Below are 22,035 nucleotides of genomic sequence, written 5' to 3'. Positions count from 1 at the left end.
TTATTCAAAATGGCCTGACTGGTCAACCTCTTCAGGGGCAGACAGGCTAACTTCCATAACACTAGCATTCTGGAAAGGGTAGTAAAGAGGCAAGGCTCATTAGATCTCATTTAATGAGGGTTAGAAGATATACTGTTCTGTGGGGCAGAAACTGTAAAATGGTTTATTCCATATCACATAGAATTTAACTCTGTCTCTGGGCAAGCAGCTTTTTCCATAGCCCAAAGCAGCCAATTATTTGCCAGTAAGAGGTTACTTTTTCTATGAAGAGGCTGTCGTTCCAGTTTCCCATTATTTATCTTCCATTATTCATTAAGGTAGAGATGTCCCCAGAACCTATGGTAGATCAGATATTAGCTAAATATGACTAAGGCCATAAGAATAATAAATCTGTGCTGTGTTTGGAGGAAGAAAATGAGATTTTCATGAAATATGACCAGAAGAGCAAACAAGCCACTAAAAAGTTTAAACCTGGGGATCTAAGAAAGCCTCACATGACTGAATTTGGTTCGGCTTTCTTTCCACTGTCATCCTCTAAGGCACTGAGTATGCTTCAAAAGTAACATATAACATTGCCTAAATTTGACTATGACATATAATCAATAGCCAACCTACTTTGAAAACACAGCCATTGTCTATATCTAGTCTTAGCTTGTTTGATTTAAAACAGAGATAAGCTTGGTATTTTGTCTGATTTAATTAGAGGTAAAAAGCACTCGAGATTTGCTGGCTTCTCTAGAGATTGCCTCACCAACAGATCACCAGTTACAGGATTCTTTTCTAGCATGTATAATAGAGAATATGGAAGTATCTAGTTTAGAACCTCTCAAGCAATTGGTGACCCTAAATTTGAGCCCCACCCCAAGAAACATCAGAATTTCTCTCTTATTTAGTTATTCTTTCTTTTTTTCAGTAATAACTCAATAATTTACTGTCTTATCCTAGAATAAAAAGTTATGCACACATGTACATGTATAAATGCTAAGCTGGTGTAACATGAAGATACATATACTGTATCCATGTGGATAAATAGAATAAATTTAATACTTAGGCATTTTTAAAAGATGTTCTTATGATTCTTTAAACATAGAATTCTTTACAACCACAGAGATCTCCACAAGGATTGACTCAAAGCATCTTTTTGTGTACCCTAGATGTTGACAAAGGAATAAACCCTAAACAATAGGCATATACGAGCAGCCTCCCATACTCTCTGAGCTTGCTGTTCAAAAGTGGAACTAACTGGATCTTGATACCAGTTCCATATTGAGATATATGACCTATAACTACTCAAGGTAAACAAACAATACAGATCATATCCACAACTCAACTACTGGGAAGTAACCTCAAAATGCTAGTTTAAAAGAATCCAACAGTCACACACGAGGTATTTCTTACTATCATCAAAACAACAAAAATAATTCGTCAGTCTCTAAATTCATGTGAAAGAAAATATGTCTTCGGCTTTATTGAAATCTTTTCTTAAAATGCTATGTAGGGGAATCTAGTTGTCTCTGTTTCAAGTGTTTTGAGATCAAAGTATATCATCATTTGCTGGCTTTAGACTTAGCAAACACAAACAAGTTTGTAACTCTGAGAGAAAAGAACATTAGTTTCTCGGTTAAGCCAGATTAACTAATTTATTCCACAAATGTACTGAGCACCTACTATATTCCAATCACTGTTCTCGGTGCTATGAATACAAGAGTAGATGAAACAGTCTGTGACAGTCTGCTTCTTCTATAGAAACTCTCTTGAGTAAAAAACAGATACTTTATTTACATCTCTAAGATTCCGGTAACATTAATCCAGAATGTATTCTACCATATACTGGTATCATATTATTTTTCATCTCATAGAAATGTGTTTTAGTTCTTCATATACATAGCATATGCTCTTTCAGAACAATGATTATCCTTATAAATTTCGTATCTTCTATATGAGAGCCTCACCTATGTAGGTAGTGTAGTTTCTTCAGTCTTATTCCAGTCTGGAAATAAGAACCTAAGCCATAGTGTTGTGTTTCTCAACAGGAGGTAGTTTCTTTCCCCAGGGATATCTGGCAAAGTCTGGAGACACACTAGTTTTTCACAGCTGTAAGGGTGATACTGGCATTCAAGGATAGAAATATCCTACAATGCTCAGGGCAGCCCCCCACAACAAAGAATTATCCAATCCAAGATGTTAGTAGTACCAAGGATGAGAAACCTTGAGATAGTTTACACAAGGGAATTTAATATGAATAACTACTTACAAAAGATTAAAGAGCTGAAAGGCAAACAGATGATGGTGAAGCAACCCAGAGATTAGCAACAGCAGGAATCTGCTACCACATCTAGAGACAGAAGAGAAAAGTGGAGAAGGTGGTATTACAGAACCCAGGAGCTGGGATACCTGTTAGAGCTGGTACCATAAAGTAAATTCAGCCTCTGCTGTGGATCCTCCAGAAACAGAAAGGAGAATATTTTGGCTTTTCCTCTCTTCCTGTCCTCCACAATTCCAACCAGTACCTCTTATTATCAGCCAAATCTAATTGGCAGTCAGTTGGCAATGCAGACAAGGAAATGTAATTTGCTGAGGTCAGCCACCCACAATACAGAATGGATCAAGAAAAGAATGAAGATGGGATCTTTCAGTAAATAGAAAAAGTGAACAATGCAGTGATTTAATAGAAAGAGTAAGAGCTTCAGAATAAAACAGATCTAAGTTTAAACCCTAGCTGCATCACTTATTGTGTGATTTAGGAAGTCAGTTAAACTCCTCTAGGCCTCAATTTCTTCATCTATAAAATAAAAATACCAACCTCATGAGAGATTAGTATGAGAACAAATATAATGCACATAAAACATGTATCATGTTTTATATGAACAGTTGCTATATACTCTTCTAAGTTTCTGGGACAAATATTAATTCTTATTGTTATTAAATTCCAAACTCAGTGCCTGGCACATAGCAAGCACTCACTAAAAGTTAGATTTCTTTTCCACTAAAGTATTTATTCAGTTGAATCACACCTCCTACCCCTTTCTTTCCATCTTCTCATTTCTCAGTGATACTTGCCTTATTTCCATAACATACTTCATTCTCTTACAGTGTGGCTTCAGAGAGAGAAATAAACCAGGTAAATGTGGTTTCTCAAATGATAAACTTAAAATGAAAAATGTGTTTGTTTTCAAAAGTCAAACAAATTAAAACATCTGCTTTAAAAAGGAGATGTTAAGACAAAATACGCTGGCTTAGATTGGACCCTATGAACTCTGAGGCCTCTTCCAAACCCTGAGGTTCATCAATTTGCAGAAACTTCAAATACAGAGGGCACTGAGGTTTCATATCTAAATGAATAGCATAATGGCTTTTCTCTTATCTGCAGAGTATGTGTTTACACATTGGCCCTGTTTAAAACAACAGATGAAATCTTCAGGCCCCTCTTCAGAACTGATAAATTCTAATCATGGAGAAAATATTTTGTGCCAATAAACTTCTCAAATTTGCTATACCCCTCCCTTAGATGCTTTGAATTGGTACACGAAAGGATCTCCACCAAAAAATGTCCTTCTCGCTCTTATGAGCTAGAAGATTTAGATTGCTGGCTCTAAAAATATTTGTTCTTCAGTCATGCTACTTCTGAAGACATAGCAATGAAAACAATTCTTTATTGGAAATTCTTATAGCCCTTACAAAAAAGCCTTCTGTATCATGACATCACACAGATGAGGCTTCATAACCACTCTCTGATTGTTTTAGGTATGCATGATTCTTTCCATACCCCACTCCCAACCAGCTCCTTAAGAGAAGAGGCTGTGTTTTATTTATACTTGTACTTGTCACGGTGCCTAAAATGGCCATAAGCTACAAATGTTATTTAAATATATTGTGAATGAAGAATGAAGGAAACCACTCCATGGTTTAAATATAGACTAAACAAGATGACATACTTGAAAGCACCAGTCACAAAGCAAACATTTTCCCTTCATTCCTTACATAAGTTCAATGAGCTAGCTTAAAATTTTAAGAAAATCCATTAATGGTACCAAAATAGAAATATTGCTAGCTTCAAGCAGAAAATAAGATATTCTTTTTTAAAAATAAGCAGCTGACCTCTTCTCAGAGGCTTCTTCATGGACATACCAAAACAAAACAATTGCTCTGGTTAGAATTAAGATGAAGAAATGTAATGCTATCTACATATCCAAGGTCTGTACTTATACAGTTACAGGCAATTTTTTTGGTGGATGACTCATCCATTTGCCTCCGAGTGGTAGGCAAAATACCACAGCTACCTAGGATAAATGCAGAGGATGAACAGAAAAAATGACTATGTAGATCTGAGCAAGGAAGTGAAAGGAATAGGATGGATTTAAGGCAATTTATTTGAAAAAAAAAATTAAACTGGTTACTTACCCCACGGTACTGGCTTTCATTGAAAATCTGAGGTGGCAGGGGATACCCTGTGGCTGGTCGACTATTTTCAGGTACATTTTCTCTCATCCACTTCCGATTCTCTTCACTGGCAGCTATATCTTTTTCTTCAAACCCTATTTTGTTAGCTTCTAAGAAACCAAGCAAATCTTGCTGTTTCTTCTTAATCTAGGACCCAAAGTACAAGAAACTGTATTATTGAACAAACAGCTTTTGTGTTTTTTATTTTTTTCAAATTCAACAAAAGTCGGTGTTTGTGAACTAGCAGGAATGAATTCATACATGCATCAAGATTTGTGATTTCACAGAAGATGTATGGTTTTCTCTCTTATTTTGTTGTTAACGACATTTCACAAGTGAATTGAAGAACTTTCAGCCCACAGATCATTTTATTAACCTGATTTTCTCTTGTTTTCTATTGAAAATCCCCACATCTAATGATGCAAAAGTAATGCTAGCTGATGCATATCAATAACCTAAAGTGCAGTTACCTCAAAAGTGTGAGCAGTGGGAAGCTGTTTCTGATTGCATAGAAGCCTCTCTTAGTTTCAGCCCTCGTTGAAAGTCTTCTCAAACCACCTGAGTCTACTACTTATTTTAACAAGCATCATGTAATGAACAGAAATGAATCTTCCCTTGAGAATGTTACAAGCCTAAGAGTCACTCTGTTTCAATGTTCATCGTTTAGAACATAAACTAAATAAGATGTGAGAACTAAGTCTGCATGTGTACTAAATTTGAAATATACTTGTACTACTCAGTTTTAACATGTGCTGCTAAGATATATTTCATGTGTGTCTGTGCTACTTCTTCAACTAGATTAACAGGTTATTTTATCTCCTACTCATATCTAGAAGAGACCTTTAAAATAGTAAAATTAATAATTTGTAGTTAGTTTCTCCTCTAAAATGCATTTATTTTAGAATCTTAATTCATACATCTATGGTAATGTATCCATATTTAAAACTTAACATTTCTGAGGTACAGAGCACAATCAATAAAGGTTTCTTCATAGAATCATACTAAAAAAACACATGGATTGGAATTATCAGAAATATAAAATCAAATGAAGCAGTCTTCCAAATGGAAATAAAAATGCAAAATAATAAACTTCCATACAGTCAAGTCTCCCCCGGTTTTACATGACCCCCGACAAGCATGCATACACAGAGGTTGTATTTTTGTCCTTCAAACTTGCTTGTGATTGTGTGAGTTATTTTCTCTCTCATCACATAACCCCAGGAAAAAATTCTTGATTTCTCCCAATAGGAACTGGAATTTGATAGACTACTTATATTTAGATCAGAGTACAGAATGTCCTTTTTTAAAGATCAGTTACAATCCAGCAAAATTTGCAACAAGATAATTTTTAATAGGAATCCTATTTCCTTATTAGCTTATAAAATCAAACTTTCAGTCCTAAATATAACATATATTCCCTTTTAATTTTTAGAAAAATATAAATGTGAAAGTTAAATAATCAGGAGTGAGTATCTAATGGGCTAGACACTTGATGGAAGGTTCAGTTAAATCAGTGGTTTTTAATCTCTGTGATACAATAGGGAGTGTTTAGTTAGTGTGAAGTATGTCAAGTAATTTGTCAATCATTTGCATATTTACAAATTTAAGTAGATATAAAGATGTCCCATAAACATGGTACTTTCAGGCACTTGGCATTCCAACAGATATTTCTGAATGTATGAAGTTAACATTTAGCTAACATGCTAAGAAATATACATGGATCTGGGTGAATGTCACCTGTCATGTTTGTATGTGACAAAAGGCAGAAGACTTTTAGAATAAATGATTCTTTGAGGCCTTTCTCCTTACTGAATGGTTACTATGTTGAGGACACTGTTCACTGTGCTGAGTTAAGGTGGCGGCCAGGCCTGGCATCAATGAGCATTATAATATACCTTCACTGATATCTTTACCCTCTTGCCATCAGCTCTGGACCACAAGTATTTCTCCTACACTCTGGAACTACCTGATAATAAGTACAAATAACTCTTAGAGTGTTCTACATTTCTATAAGGCTGAACAGAATAGGCCACAATAACGTTTTTTTTTTTTTGTATGTTCTGCTCTGTCAAACATGAACTTTTGTTCAGCTTTGAAACTTCACAAAATGTAAAAAAAAAATATTTCCTAACTTGATCAAATCTATAAGTCAAAAGTTTCACATATTAAGTTTATTTCCAACAAGGGGTATTTTATATCTAAAGAGTTATTGCCTTTTTAATATACCTAAAGGCACAAGTTCACTACATCCTGATAAGGGGCTTCAAGTGATGCTAATTTCATAATTCCCCCATGGGACTTAAAGGAACACAGTAAATAGATGTGACTGAAAACAATACATTGTAAGAACAATTAGAAATGAGTGTCACAAAGATTCACTAAAGAATAAAATTTAAATTTCCTATGAAAAAAATATTTTAGAGTTAAAAAGTTATTGATATCCTTTTAGCACACAAATGCATTCCAATTGGACAGTGGCACTGTCCAGGAATTTAAATCATTTTTTTTTTCAAAGAGCAAACTATATCACTCACCTCCACGCAAAGAATGACAAGTTATTTCTGCCCACATGTCAAGTTTTGAGAATCAAGGTATCCTTCACTCAAAAGACACAGAGCAGGGCTACTAAGCAACTACTGCCTGGAAAAAAACAGCTGCTTTCCAGGTAGACTCAGTAAGCTTCTTGTCTGTCATGCCAGGGGTAAAGATTCTTTAAAATGAAGGAAACTGACAAAGTTTCTGCTTTGGATGGGGCCAGTGTGAATGTTCAAATTCCAAAGGAAGAACAAAACTTTAATAATCATGCTTCAAATAGGAAAACAAGAGTCTTTTTTTCAAAAAAGTATCAACCTACCATAAACATTTAATTAAGGTAAAGTTTTTGTCTTGTTTTATAATCAGCCTTTGTCATGCTGTCTCAGCTGACCCTTTAATGAACTCTGACAGGTTCCAATTATGATGCATTAAAATACAAAATGATTGTATGAAATTGTATTTAGTATCCATTTCAACAATATTTCTTGGGTGCCTCTTATATGTGTAAGAACTTTATTAGGTTTTCTAAAATATCTAAAGGAAAATAGCAGAAATTCCCTTGCAGGATTAAAATCTAGTGGGAGAGATAAAACATAGGCATATTAAAACGTTCAATTACAACAAGACAGTTAAATATGAAGCTAAGATACCCATCTATACAAGGTGATTAGGTATGAGGGGCCAAGTGAATGACAAAACCAGTGAGTGCAAAAAAAAAAAAATGGAGAGCAAGCATTTATTGCTATTTTTGATGCCACTCAGATCAAGCTTAATACACTGCTGGTGGGACTGAAAATTGGTATAGCCACTATAGAAAAAAATATGGAGGTTCTTCAAAAAACTAAGAATTGATCTACCATATGATCCATCAATCCCTCTACTGAGTATTTATCACAAAGACTTGAAAACTCATATCTAAAAAGATATTTGCACACCTATGTTCATAGCAGCATTATTCATGGTAGCCAGGACATGGAAGCAACAAAAGTATCCTATAATAAATGATTGGATAAAGAAGCTGTGGTACATATAATTACAATGGAACATTACCCAGCCATAAGACGAGAGGAAATACTGCCATTTGAGACAACATAGATGGACCTCGAGATAATCATGCTAAACAAAATAAGCCAAACAGAAAAAGTTGAAAACCACATGATATCACTTTTATGTGGTATACAGACTTAAAAGCAACAAACAAACAGGACAAACAGGGACTCATGGACTTGGACTAGTGGTTACCAGAGGGTAGGGAGGGAGTGGAGAGGAGGGAGGTAGATAGGGTAAAAGGGGTCACATATGTGGTGACAGAAAGAAATCTAACTATGGGAGGTGAAAACACAATGTAAATATATATATGCCTTACTTATAAATTGTACACGTGAAACTTACTGGATTTCATTAACCGATGTCAATAAATAAATTAATTAATTAATTTTAAAAAAAGGTGCTCAAATCATTAGCCATCAGAGAAATGCAAATCAAAACCATAATGAGCTATGATTTTATATTCACTAGGATGCCTATAATAAAAACATAAATAACAAGAGGTGGTGAGGATGTGGGGAATTTGGAACCCTAATAAAAAAAAAAAATGATAGCACAAATAAATGCTACATGCTACATCCATTTATACTGCATGCAATCTATAGTTTTAGTGAAAAGACAATGTAAAGTTTAATGTAACTGGCCATCTGTGAAAAACTGAGATCACAAATATTATAGCATATTGCACTAGAACAATGAAGGTGAGGTATTAGAAAATAAACTTGGAAATGTTATAAATGGATACTCATAATTTCTATGACTAAATTCTTATATATAATTAAGGCCTATAAGTGAATAAACAATTGCATGAGTGTATATTTTGTCATTTTTCTTAATAAATATATTTTTTTATTTATTATGGTGGCATTGATTAACAAAGTCTAATAAGTTCCTAGTGTACAATTCAACGGTAAGTCATATATGGTATTTTGTCATTTTTAACAGGTTGTAATTTGTTTCCTAGTCAACTTCTACAAAAAGAAATTCAGATAAATAGATTCCCGCTAGTTGGTTCTGTTTATTTCAAATGCTGCCCTAGGAAGGACCACTCTACTTTGCAGGAAAATAATGAGTCTGTCTTTGCCTAGCCTGTGCCTAAGGGTTTAACGGTGGGGTAAAGCTGGAGTGAATGAATAGCATTTAAGCTGCCTTTTCAGTCCTTTGCTAATCTACATACAAAATATACTTAAAAGGAAAATCAAATCTAAATTCCCAGTTAGTCTGTTTGGCACTGGACCACTACAGTCTTGCCACTGTGTAGTCCTTTGGTAACCAAACAGATCTGTGTGCATTTTTAAATGAATACTGTCATGAGTTCTTAAGCCACTGGCTTCCTACCGTTTAATCTAATGGCACAACCACAGCAAGAGACACTTGTTTTCAGCCTGTCTGTTTTGCAATGTTTTCAAATATGCTTTGATCACATCAGCCATGTAAAACTTGTAATTCATAGCTTTTTTACCAGCAAGTCTGCAACAAATCTGGGTTAAGATTACTATTAAATATTTTCTTATTGCTCTCCCCTTCTACCTCTAGCTCCCTGGAGTTCTCATGGCTGATGTTTCAAGATGTGGCAGCATAAGAGCACAATCTAAAGTGTGCTACTTTACTGCTGCCAAAAGAAAAAAATTCTACTGTTATTATTTCTTTTTTAGTTACATTTCTAACCACATCATGTCTAAAGAGATGTTAAGGCCCAAGTAATTTAAAAAAGAGAGCGTAGTGTGAAAAGAGGAGAAATTATATATATTATAATATATATAATATATATAATTGTATATATATATATATAATATATATAATGGTGTGTTATTGTGTATATATATATATATATATATATATATATATATATATATATAATGATAAGTTTCTTAAAAATAGCTATGTCTTAGGGTGGTCACAATAAATAAAGCCATGCCTATTTTCTGACAAAGATTTTTCCTGACTAAATTAAATAGTTCTAAATAACCTCATCTATCCAGCCTTTTGTTATCTGACACTTTTATCTGCTGTACTTTTTTATAGAAACAGAAGGAACTTTAGACCCTCTCTCATTTCTTCAGAAATGGCCTTCTGTGTAGACCCAGGAGGCTGTGAAACATGGAGCACTGGAAGTACCATCCCACCTAAAATTTGTTGCTTCCAATGCCTGAAATCCTACCATTACTGATTCACTATTTTGGTCGTCATAGAAAGTGCAGGCAGTGTGCATGTTTGGAGAAGAGGGAGGGACTGCATGGAAAGACACAGATAAGGAAGACAGTAAAGTTTCTTTGTCTAACCTAGAGTTGTTCCCATATAAACCCTAACTGAGGATCACCTGAAAACGTGGCACAAATGGCTTCTCTGGATAATCCCAAGAGGAAATTTCTAAGCCTTACTATATGTTAGTACTTGGTCAAGATTTGCACAGGATAAAATCCTTTAAGGAGAAAGGAAAATTAATATTTGTTGAGTGCTTGTTGAGTATCAAACTCTTTGTGAGGCATTTGCACATATCCTTCCAAATCTTCACAACAATTCTGAAAGGTTAGTATGATTATCCCCATTTGACAACAAAGGAGATTGAGGCTTACATAAGTTAAAAACATGCCTAAGAAGACAGAGCTTTTAATTGCCTGTACTAAATTACAAATCTAAATCTGACTGCAAAGCCATTTTTCACTACATGCAGTACATACTAGAATTCGCAATTAGTTGGGAAGACTGACATATATGAAAGAGTTCCTTCTAAACTATATGATATTGGCTAGAAAGACAACAAAAGTTGAGATATCCTGTTCTCTTCCAAATATCCCTACTTAGTGAATTTGAATTCCTAGTTACTGTGGTCTCTTTCCCCTTGACCAGTTTAAACTGATCTCAATGAATCCCTAAGCCCACCAATTTGTGGGCTTACTTGCACATAAGTAGCATGTACACAGAACTGAATAGAATTTCAGGCCTCTGGTTTCTTATTAACTGCACTGAGAACAATGAAGCCCATGTCTACTCTTTGTCAAGAGCTCAGCCAGATAATAGTTATCGAAGGGCAAAGTTGGTGTAGAGGGTATTAATTTATGTACTTTAAATTTACAAAGAAACAGACAAGAAAGTGCAAAGGCAACAGACCCCTCCATTCCTTATTTTTGAAATAAGTAATATACCGGTCACTTTATAAAAAAGTCCAACAACCTTTCCAAAGAGCAAAATAATTGGAATACAATACACTGCTCACCTGAAAGTAAAAACAAGCTTTAACTGAGTCGGTAACAGATAGAAGGGCTAAAGTTCCTTCTGATTCTGGAAAAGAGTATGGACTGAGAAAAGTTCCAGACAAGAAAAGGCTTATAGATGAGATTATTTAGAACTGATATTTCATTTAGTCAGGAAAAGCCTTTTTCACCTAGAATATGAGCATGACTGTACTTTTCACCTCTTGCAGGTAAACTTTATCCCCATATAGTCTTATCAGATGCACATGCTGAGAGAGGTGTTAGCAGATTAATAAATGATAAACATAGATTTGGTCAAGGACTGAAAGCCACAGAATTGAAATATATACTGCAATTCTACCGTTGTTACACTGGTTCCCTATGGCCAATTTCAATCCCACCCTAATGTCTTAACTTTCAATATTCAGCATAACTAGGCCCTGCTCTATCCGCCTCTCTATAAATATGCATCCCTTCCCCTTCCCAGATCAGATCAGGCTGCCTTTACTTTTCCCTGAGATTGTTCTACCCAAAATATCAGAGCTTTTTCTCTGTCCTCTTCAGCAGCAAGTCTCCCCTCTCTCCACTGATGCAAGTTCTAACTACTCATCCAGGTTCACTCCCTCTGTAAAGTTGTTGGTGGCCTCTCCAGCCTTCTCCCTCTGGCTTCCTACAGTTTGTATCATCCAGTTTAGGGCTTAATCAAATACATGTAATACCAATGTTTGCTACCCTCTTCGCGTGTCAAAGTCTCATCTCTTCAATTAGTTAGTTGATAAGCCACCTGAAAGTAGGGGTCAAGCCTTTTGCTTATGTCTCTCCACATAGTGCCCACCTCCAGGCTGGACACAAAGTAGATAGTCAAAACTGATTGATCTCACAAAATTGTTTTAAATTCAGCAACACCAAAATGTTTTATTTTTAGTTGTTTTTTTTTTTATTTTAATAAACTTCAATTTTGGAATAATTTTAGATTTATAGAAAATTTGCAGCTATTATACAGAGAGTTCCCAGAAAGCTGTCACTGTTTTCCCTGTCATTAATGTCTTACCTCACAGTGGTACATTTATCATAGTTAAGAAAACAACACTGGTATAGTACTATATTAATTAAACTCCAGACTATTTGAATTTCACCAGGTTTTCCACTAATACCCTTTTTTGGATTCAAGATCTCTTCCAAGATACTACATTACATTTAGTTGTTTCTCCTTAATTTCCTCTGGCCTGTGAGTTTTTTCATTATCTCAGTTTTTCTTGTTTCTAATTATTTTAACAGTTTGGAGGAGCGCTGGCCAGGTATTTTGTAGAATGTCCTTCAATTCAGGTTTGTCTCATGTTTTTCTGATGATTAGATTGGGGTTAGAGATTTAGAAGAATATCATGAGTGCCTTTCACATCACATAACAGAAGACACATGATATCAACATGACTTACTGATTGTGGTACGAACTTTGCTTACTTGATTAAGATAATGTCTTCCATGTTTCTCCACTGAAAAATGACTAGTTTTTCCCTTTCCACACTCTATATTTTGGAAGTAAATAAGTCAATTATACCCCAATAACGCTGGAAAAACATAAACCCAGCCATATAATGCAAGCAATGTGCTCTTTTTAAAACTCTTGCAGCATGCTGGAAATCTGACAATACTTCCTGGGAAAGTTTGAGAAAAGTCAGGTGGCTATAATTAGCAACCTATGAGAGCTTATTAAAAAGTAATATATATCAGTCTTTGAGGGTGACCGGGTTGGATATTTCATAGATTAATTGTTATCCCAAAATATGTCTTCAAAAGGAATTCCCTGGATTAAACATCTTGTGCATCAAATTAGATTGATAGGTTCTCCAAAATTGGAGAAAACTCCATCTATTTGTGGGTTTTAGTTATGCTTTAGCCACTTTTTTTTTTTTACACCTACAGCACCTGGTCTTCTTAGGTGGTCTCCCATCCAAGTACTAACCAGGCCCGATCCTGCTTAGCTTCCAAGATCAGACGGGATCAGATGTGTTCAGGGCTGTAGACTGCCACCTTTTCCAATATCATATTTTTTGTCATATTTAAAGTACTGATGACTATGGAATTTTCAGTATGCTTATATATATTTCATTTATCTAAGATTTGAATGCAGGGAGATACTGTTGAGGATTATGGTTTGCACACAGACTCTCATCCATCCCCAACTAGAAAAGTAAGTCTTTATTCTCTAAAATACCACTTGGAACTCCAAAATGAAGCTTATTAGAAGATAGAGCCCTCAGAAATCTCTAGAGCCCAACAGAGAACCTCACTGCTAGCATATTCCATGGTAGGGACATAGCAGCTGCTCTAAGCAAAGCATAGACTTATTGAAGATCAAAAGTTTCACAAGCATTAGAGCTTCTGGGCTCACAGAAGCTATGGGTTCATCTGGCATAGAGAGACACTTTGAGGTACCATCAATTATTCCCAAATTCACAGCAATTTCTGTGGGTGGGTTCAGATAAGACTGGTAGACAAATATTGTCTTATTACTTATACCAATGATAACTACCATTTATAGAAGGCCAATTAAGTGACAGTGGCTAAAGTGTTATTTTACATATTTTATATCATTTATTATTCTTAGTAGCCCTATTAGGTAGATATTATTACCATCACTTTACAGATTAGAATATTGAGGCTCAAAGAAGTAAATTCATACAAAGTCCCAAAGCTAGTGGGTGGCGGGACTGGCATTCAAACCTAGATGTCCCTAACTCCAAAGCTGAAGTTTGTTCCACTACATTTCCATGTTCAGTTTCATGGTATTTTATATGGATTTTCTCTTAATTTTTTTTATAAGGTCAACAACCTCTTAGGAAAAGTAATATAATTTTAATGTGTTCTTACAATATAATTTAATTCTAAATTCTACTCATCATACTATGCTTTTGCTTCTATTATCATTCAAATGAGTATGTACACAATTTAATCAGTCTTTACATCATTATGAAAAAAAAAAAAGTGACTGGAAAACCCAATTCCAAATCTAAGATTCTCTGGGGCTAGGAAAGGATTAGTGTTGGACCCTTGCCTAAGTAATGGTAGGGGCTACCATTCAATCAAGGATGCAGTTGATAAGTACATAGTGGGCCTCAAGCCTATTGTTCTTACACTGATATAAGTAAAAGTAAAATTAAATGGAGATGTTATTTTTGGTCTCAAGGAATTTATAAATTATAATTAAAGGATTATAAATTTTATACTAACAGATAATTTAAGCAATGAAATCAAATGTAGCCAGTTCTTAGTAAAAGTCTGGCCTCTTGCTACTACAGGGAAGCAGGTGGATTAGGGTTGGGCTAATAAGGGGAAACGAAGGGACACAGACCCCACTCTAGTATACGCTAATAATAGACTACAGAATTTTACATGTACCAGGTCCCTCTCTGCATTGCACCAAATGTACTCGCACTCTAAAGTATAACATAATAATTATTATTTATTGTTTCCCATGGGTCAGGCACTATACTAAACCCTTTACATGCTTATTTTATTTAATTCTCAAAATAATCTTATGAGACGGCTGTTATTATTTTCATTCCAGATTCTCAGATAAAGACATTAAATACTCAAGTGGATTAGGAAATTTCTCCAAAGCATACATTTGCCCAAGAACTGTTAGATTAAAAAGCACCTCTTAAACATGTAAGCATAACGACTAATAAAATAATGTGTTACTTGTTATCTCATGCTAATTAGACTGTATGTCAACTTATTGCTGGCTCCTTGATTGCAAATATGGCTCATAATTCTGTATAATTCTTAAATCCAAAGCTTGGCCTAAAGTAAGAGAAAGAAAACCTGTTGGTTATTTTAAAGCTTTTATGTACAGAGTGGATTTTCCTAGATGAACCCTTCCATCTTTTCCCACTCTGAGGTTCTGTGTTAATGAAACAAAGAAACATGCCTACAAGCAATAAAAGCCTCCTGAAACTTTAAGACTTGGTAAGAAAAAGTTAAGTGAAGAAGTAATGATTCATAAGAATTACATTGCCTTTACTGAAAAAAAAAAAGTTACATCTCCATTTAAAACTGTCATATATTTGGACAAATGAAGTGTGAAGTTAAGAATATTTTTAAATTCTCCACAAAAGTATCAGTGACTTGTGATCAGAGGTGGCTATAGGAAATGAGTGCTAAGGGGGAAATAAGGCAACAGATAATTCAGGCTTTTCTGGCAGCTTTGCTAATGCCCTTAAAGCAAAAGTTCTCCTTGAAACAAATCACACTAACTTGTATAATCAAATATCAAAACATTTGTAAAAAACAAACAAACAAAAACTAAAACTAAACATTTGTGAGAAGTACTAATCTAACATATGTAGATCTTATGTTCCAAAAAAAAAAAAAAATTCAGACTAAGGTTGCACTAAGAATTTAAAATTAAACAAACCCATTCCTTCCAGCCTCCACCCCCCTGCACTTATCACTATTACCATCAATTCAAAACAATGAGTTTATATATAGATTTAAAACCTCTTCAGGAGAACTCTGTCATAATAGAAGGAAGAGAATTTGAGTGGTATATGAAAAGATATAAAATGAAAAATTATAAAATGCTGGTGATTTTAGTCAGCAAAGAAGTTCTCCAACTCACTACTTCTTTATGAAAAAAATTCTGTCAATAAGAAAACTTAATTACACAAACCATGGCTTTCTCCTAAAGCCAAACACTACAGGGCTTCTAACTCTGATCAGACAGATTTTCCAGGCAGCCTTCCCATGTAAGGATAAGCAAAAACGCACAAATCTAGCAGGCTGATGTAAGGTCACAGGGCAGGCATATGAGAACCAAATACGGTAGCTAAATCCCAGCTCACAACAGATATTTTTCAAAAAAGGCCGTAACCACCAACTCCAAACTATTTGTTCTTAATTACAAGAAAAGTAATATGCAGTCTGTTCTTAAGAGTTAACTGGGTGACAAATATGAACCAGTATCACATTAGCTCTGCCTTTTTCTTTTCCTTTTCTATTGCAGTAAAGGCTACTGTGAAATGTGCTAAAGTGGACATATTCAACAAGGTATGTCATCTGAATAAACAAATTAGTACAATCTGTGCCTGTACAAAATAAAATATAGGATTCCCAAATGCCCCATTGTAGGGGGCATTTAGCTTCTGCCTCATTGTAGGGAAGGCACTGTCCTACACTATGACCAAGAAACATATCTATATAACTGACATCATTTTGTACTAAAGATAAGTCCTGAGGAGATCTTTGTCCTTACTTGAACTGCAGGATAGAACACCATCCTGAAATTTGGTCTATAGTCCGCTACTTGATACCACCAAAACTCCATGATTAAGAGCAGGTAAGATGCTGCCTTTCTTTCCAATTATGAAAGAATTCAAATTAGCGTTATCATATTCCTTGGCAATTGTGAAGGCTGTTAATTCAGTCAAATTCAAATCAGAAACACTTTGAGTGTGTATCAACAGCCATGGAAACATTCATGTAAAAAAAAAAAACAAGTAATTTCACTTCTGGATTCCTAGTTTAAGTAAATAATACAAAAGAGGGTAAAAATTATGTACCTGAAGAATTTATGTATGTTTGGGGGGGGTTGTTGTTGTTGTTATTAAGTTTGGGTTTTGTTTGTTTGTTTGTTTGTTTTAGTGGTGGAGGATTGAAAGTTGCCTGCCATTCGGACTTAGTCAAGTAAACAGTGGTGTGATCATTCAAAAGATTGCTATGAGCACACTGAAATTGACAATGACAAATTACGTGGCAACAAAGAAAACCATTTATGATAAAGAGTGAAAAATAAGTTTAGAGAATCATGCATTTGCTATGATACTGTGAAAAGAACTGTATATGTTTTCAAAAAGACTAAATGGAAATTCAAACACAATTATTATGACTGCTTAGAGATAGGAGTGAGTGCTCAGTACCTTGCTCAGGAGACTATTTGAGCTGTGGCGAGATCATGAGATTATGGGGATTTCCCCACCAAACTTTTCCAGTGGTATTATATTGCTTTACATAATTTTTAAAACTACTTCAAAAATCATGTGTATTGAGCTTAGTAGCGGCAGCACGGTATAATGGAAAGACCACAGACTGTGAAACCTGTGGTAGTGAAGAGGAATTTGCACTCAAAAAGCTAATCAGCTCTTTGTTCTGTTTCTGTAGATATGCCTGCTGCATAGGCTGTACTCAAAAGTAACTAAAAACTTATCCTCCCTTTGGCTTGCTCTGTCTAAACAACAAATGTAACTGTCTGTACCCCCTAGCAACTCCTGTGCTTTGTAACCATTTGAGGACAAATTAACCAATCAGCCAATGCCAAATAAGTTCTATATAAGCAATGTTGCAACTGAGCTCCCGGCTCAGATCTTCAGAGAGCTAGCTTCTCTGGGACCGCGGGCATAATAAACCTGAGTTCTCCAACTCTCTGACTGCTGCTTGATTTCTCACTGGTCTGATTTTTGTAACTTTTCTGCAACAGTAGACACACTTTCATATACCACCACCCATGATTATCACCTCCTGGTATTCACTTTCTTATATAATTCCCTCTCCAGAGTGTGGACAAGACCTGTTGTTTGCTGCCAATCAATAGAATACGGCAAAGGTAATGTGAGATGTCACTCCAGTGATGATGCTATGTTATCTAAGGTTTTATCTTTCTAACTGACTCACGTTAGAATCCCTCTTTCTTTTGTTGGCTATGAAGAAGCAAATTGCCATTAGGACTACAGCCTCAAGGAAATGACTGACAACCACATGAGCTTGAAAATGAATTCTTCCATAGTAGAGCCTCCAGATGAGAAACAAGTCCTAGTTGACACCTTATTTGCAACATTGTAGAAGACCCAGCTATGCCAGGACTCATAACCCACAGACACTGTGATGTAATAAATATGTATTTCTTCAAGCCACTAAATTTATAGTAATTTGTTACACAACGTAGAAAACTAATACAGGATCCAACTTATTTGAGTTTGAATTTCATTTATTATCTTGTGTGGCTAAGTTGTTTAACCTCTCTGAGTCTCAAATTCCTTACTCATTAATTGAGAGTAATACCTACTTCCTAGAACTGTTGCAAAGAAAATTATAGATAAGAGAAGCAATGTGCCTCTCACACTGCCTGCCACAAAGCAGGCTAGATTGTAAATTATAAGCTTTCTCATGGCTAGAACCTTATCTATCTTGCTCATCATTTTATCCAGTGCCTATTATCATATCTGGCCCATAGCAGGTATTCTGTAAATATGTAGCAAATGAATAAATAAATAAAAATAAGCTCTCAAGTTATGATAGCTACTACTTTAAATATGCATAAGGAACTGTAGCTATATATAACTGAGAGAGAATTCCTGCCCTCAACGTATTAAAAACAATGAATTCCACCATGGTGCATCAATCACAATACAGGGCAGTCTTTCTGAAGCAGTATGATGATAGGATGCAGAAGAAGAGCCAGATTCTAGAATCAAACATAAGAATATTGTATCAGCACAATTCAGTGTAATCTTTTGATAGGCTCCTATCAATATCAATAGAAACTATATATGAAGGTGATAAAGAAGTATTTAAAGCAGGCAGTGTAGCTGCTAGGTAGTCACTATGCCAGGTTGATTCCTGGGCATTCAAAGTCTAGTGACTTTCCTCATTCACTTCATGGAACAGTGAGAAGCAAGATGGGCTGTTTAGCACACCCAGCAAATGTTTGAGGGATCACTCAGACATTATAAATTTCTCCCTGAGAAACTCTAGAAAGATGCAACTATTTATTGCATCACAGGAAATTCCAGAAGTGTTGTGCTCAAAAGAGTGTCAACCAAAGTAAGAAATTTTATTCTGATAATAGTCCATAAAAGGTTGCTTCTAATCTAAGAGTCTAAAAGAAAGTTTACTGGCAGTTAAATACTTTCAAGCAATACATTACATTTCTTGAGCCACATAGTCAATTTCCACTAAAAACATCCTGCCATATTGTAAAACTGGTCTTTTTATTAGAATGGCTACTTTGGCTGGCATCTACTAAACTCCTCCAAATGCAAGAGAATGCCTACTCCCAAATGTTATATAACTATGAAGCAGTAAAAAAAAGTCCATAGTCAAGTCAATTTGAACCACAAACCCTGTACTCACAACACGTGGTTAGTATTCATTGTAAAAATTCACCAACATGTTTCTGTGAAAAGAGGAAGACCAAAAATATTGTGAAACAAATAAGGAAGTCATTGACTTAATCTCTGAAAGTCTCCAAAACCAGTCTATGAAGAAGACCAATAAATATTCACATATAAAATGAAACATGCACATTCTCAGAAATTCAATTCCTAATGACTCTAGGTTGAAAGACAATTATTTCTGCACTTCCCTTTTCTTTTTAAAGGGAATAGAAGCTGTTTTGCATATTTCCTACTGCATTTTTCAACCTAGTAAAACATCTCCTTACTAGGACCAAATTCTCTCTCAGTACAATAAAAATGTTTTAAGGCAATGGCTTTTTCAAATTCAAGAGTGGTATTATAGTAGCAACAAAAGGAGAACAAAACAGTGATTCAGGGAGGTTTAATCTACTGCTAATCACATCACTCAAATAGGGAAAGAATCTCAACCTAACACCCACCATGAAGCAAACCATCAAATGAAGGGGAGAACCATAATCTTTTCACGTGTTGATCAGATTCATGGATAGGTCACAAACTGTTCTATTTCAATGTACTTAAATTGGATTTATTTTCCCTTAAAAATTACTATTCTAACAAATCCAAATCCATATAACAGGACATATCAAATCTGTGTACACATTATTTAACTGGGTGATTTTCACAAATAATTATGTCAGATTTTTAGATAAAAAGATTAGCTTTCCAAACAATGAAAACTTTATCTACCTAAATAGGATGCTTTATTAATGTCACATAATGAGACAAATGGCTTTATTCTTTTTTACACACTAAAAACAAACACAGCCACCCAATTTTAAGCTAACCCCCAGTAACAGTCTATTCAAAGTAAAGGATTTTAAATGGGCTTTTGCTTTTTAAAGGAATCTGTAAGACTCTCCACAAAGAAATGTATATTACTAAATGGTGTTTAACAATCTAAAAGTTGTTTATATGAAAGGTGAAGAGATTAAGAAGTACAAACTGGCAGTCATGAAATAGTCATGGGGACGTGAAGAGCAGCATAGGTAATATAGTCAATAATACTGTAATAACTATGTATAGTGTAGGGTGGGTAACAGACTAATCTGGGGGATCACTTCATAAATCATATAAATGTCTAACCATTATGCTATATACCTGAAACTAATACAAAATAATATTGAATGTCAATTTTAATTGAAAAATATGTTGTTTATACGAAAGTTTCTTCAAGGTTGTACAGGCTTGGTTGGTAGATAATTCTTGGTCCAGTTTATCTTTACACTAAAAACAAACAAACAAAAAAATGCATGTCCCGGATCCATCTTCCCTAGACCCTTCTGGGAAAATAACTGCTAACGAAAACCAGATGACGGGAACATAGCACAATCTTTACATCTAAAGGGCTACCCATGACTTCAGAAAACACACACACACACAATTACACACACACACACACACACACACACACACACACAAACGAATATTACATTTTTCAGACTACCCTAGCTGTAGTACTGATTTTTTCCCCCTCCATAGTTGAGGAGGTGATAACATTTCATTAAAAAGGAAATTAACTACTTTCCTTTCAAGGGAGTACAGCAACTCAAAATTCTGTATCCTGGCCAAAAAAAAAAAAATTATTCTGTTACAGGAGAAATAACTAGCCTCAAGCCTTAGCTGAGCACTGTGCCCCAGATGAACATTCCAAAGAACATTGTGAATGTACTCCTAGACGCAAGCCAATAAAGCAGGTTCTAAATTGTCCAGCTAAGGAGAACTACCATGTATTACCTAATTAGTTAAATAAGACCAGGTTCAAGTGGTTCAAGAAGATAACCAACTAGTAAACGAAGGCTGTTAATACAAAAGAAGCCTGGGCCATGTAGTTCTGTGGGCTTTCTGTGAGATTCAACTGTGACCATTGTTATTTGGACTATGACCATCAAGAACAACAACAGGTCCAGCAATAAGACCTACTGTCAAGAATGGTGAAAGATCTGTTGTTTTTACTTTACTTGCAAACTAACAAGCAAACCTGCCACAGTTATAAAGATGATGGCAGAAAACACGACACTTCTGAATCACAGCAACAGCAGTAGCCAGAATATCAGCATTTTCTTGTACCTGTTTTCTAATCCTCAATTCCTACAGGGTGACATCAGGGGTCGGATAAGGGATCTCGAATCTTTTATACTGGGCAGTAAGCAAATCTTTGCTTTAGAGAGAGACATCTCATCTTTTAAGGCTGGTTGCATCTTTGAAAAAAGATAATACAGAACAAAGGTAGTTAGCGTCTATGCTCACAAGATGTATGCAAATGAAAAAGACCAATGGAGAATTGTCTGACAATATCTACCATTATAAATATAGTCAATAATATTGTAATAACTACATATGGTGTCAGATAGGTACTAGACAGATCGGGGTGAACTCTCCTTGTAAGTTATATAAATGTCTAAGCATTACATTGTATACCTGAAACTAATATAATACTTAATTTTTTTCAATTATAATTGACATTCAATATTGAAATTAATATAACAGTGAAAGTCAGTTGTAATTGTAAAATAAAAAAAATATTTTAAAAACTTATTTGGCTATTATAAAATTCTCAGCTCTTGTCTTAGAGGTTTCTGAAGGCAAAACTAATCTGAACATGGAATGTAGTTTTGGGTAATGAAAGT

General features: G+C 35.0%; 1 protein-coding gene and 1 pseudogene across 1 annotated transcript in view; both read right to left on the bottom strand.

Moving 5' to 3' along the window:
• Positions 1-22,035, bottom strand: part of SH3BGRL (SH3 domain binding glutamate rich protein like) — a 67,368-nt gene that overhangs the window by 2,435 nt on the left and 42,898 nt on the right. Inside the window, exon 2 of the mRNA XM_039863668.1 lies at positions 4,402-4,587. Coding sequence (XP_039719602.1) covers positions 4,402-4,587 — 186 coding nt within the window. The remainder of the gene's footprint in view (positions 1-4,401; positions 4,588-22,035) is intronic.
• Positions 13,131-13,248, bottom strand: LOC120603357 (uncharacterized; annotated as a pseudogene).

The sequence above is a fragment of the Pteropus medius genome, unplaced genomic scaffold (assembly GCF_902729225.1).
Source record: "Pteropus medius unplaced genomic scaffold, Ma_sr-lr_union100, whole genome shotgun sequence".
Taxonomy (NCBI): domain Eukaryota; kingdom Metazoa; phylum Chordata; class Mammalia; order Chiroptera; family Pteropodidae; genus Pteropus; species Pteropus medius.
This window is presented reverse-complemented; position numbering and strand designations above follow the sequence as displayed.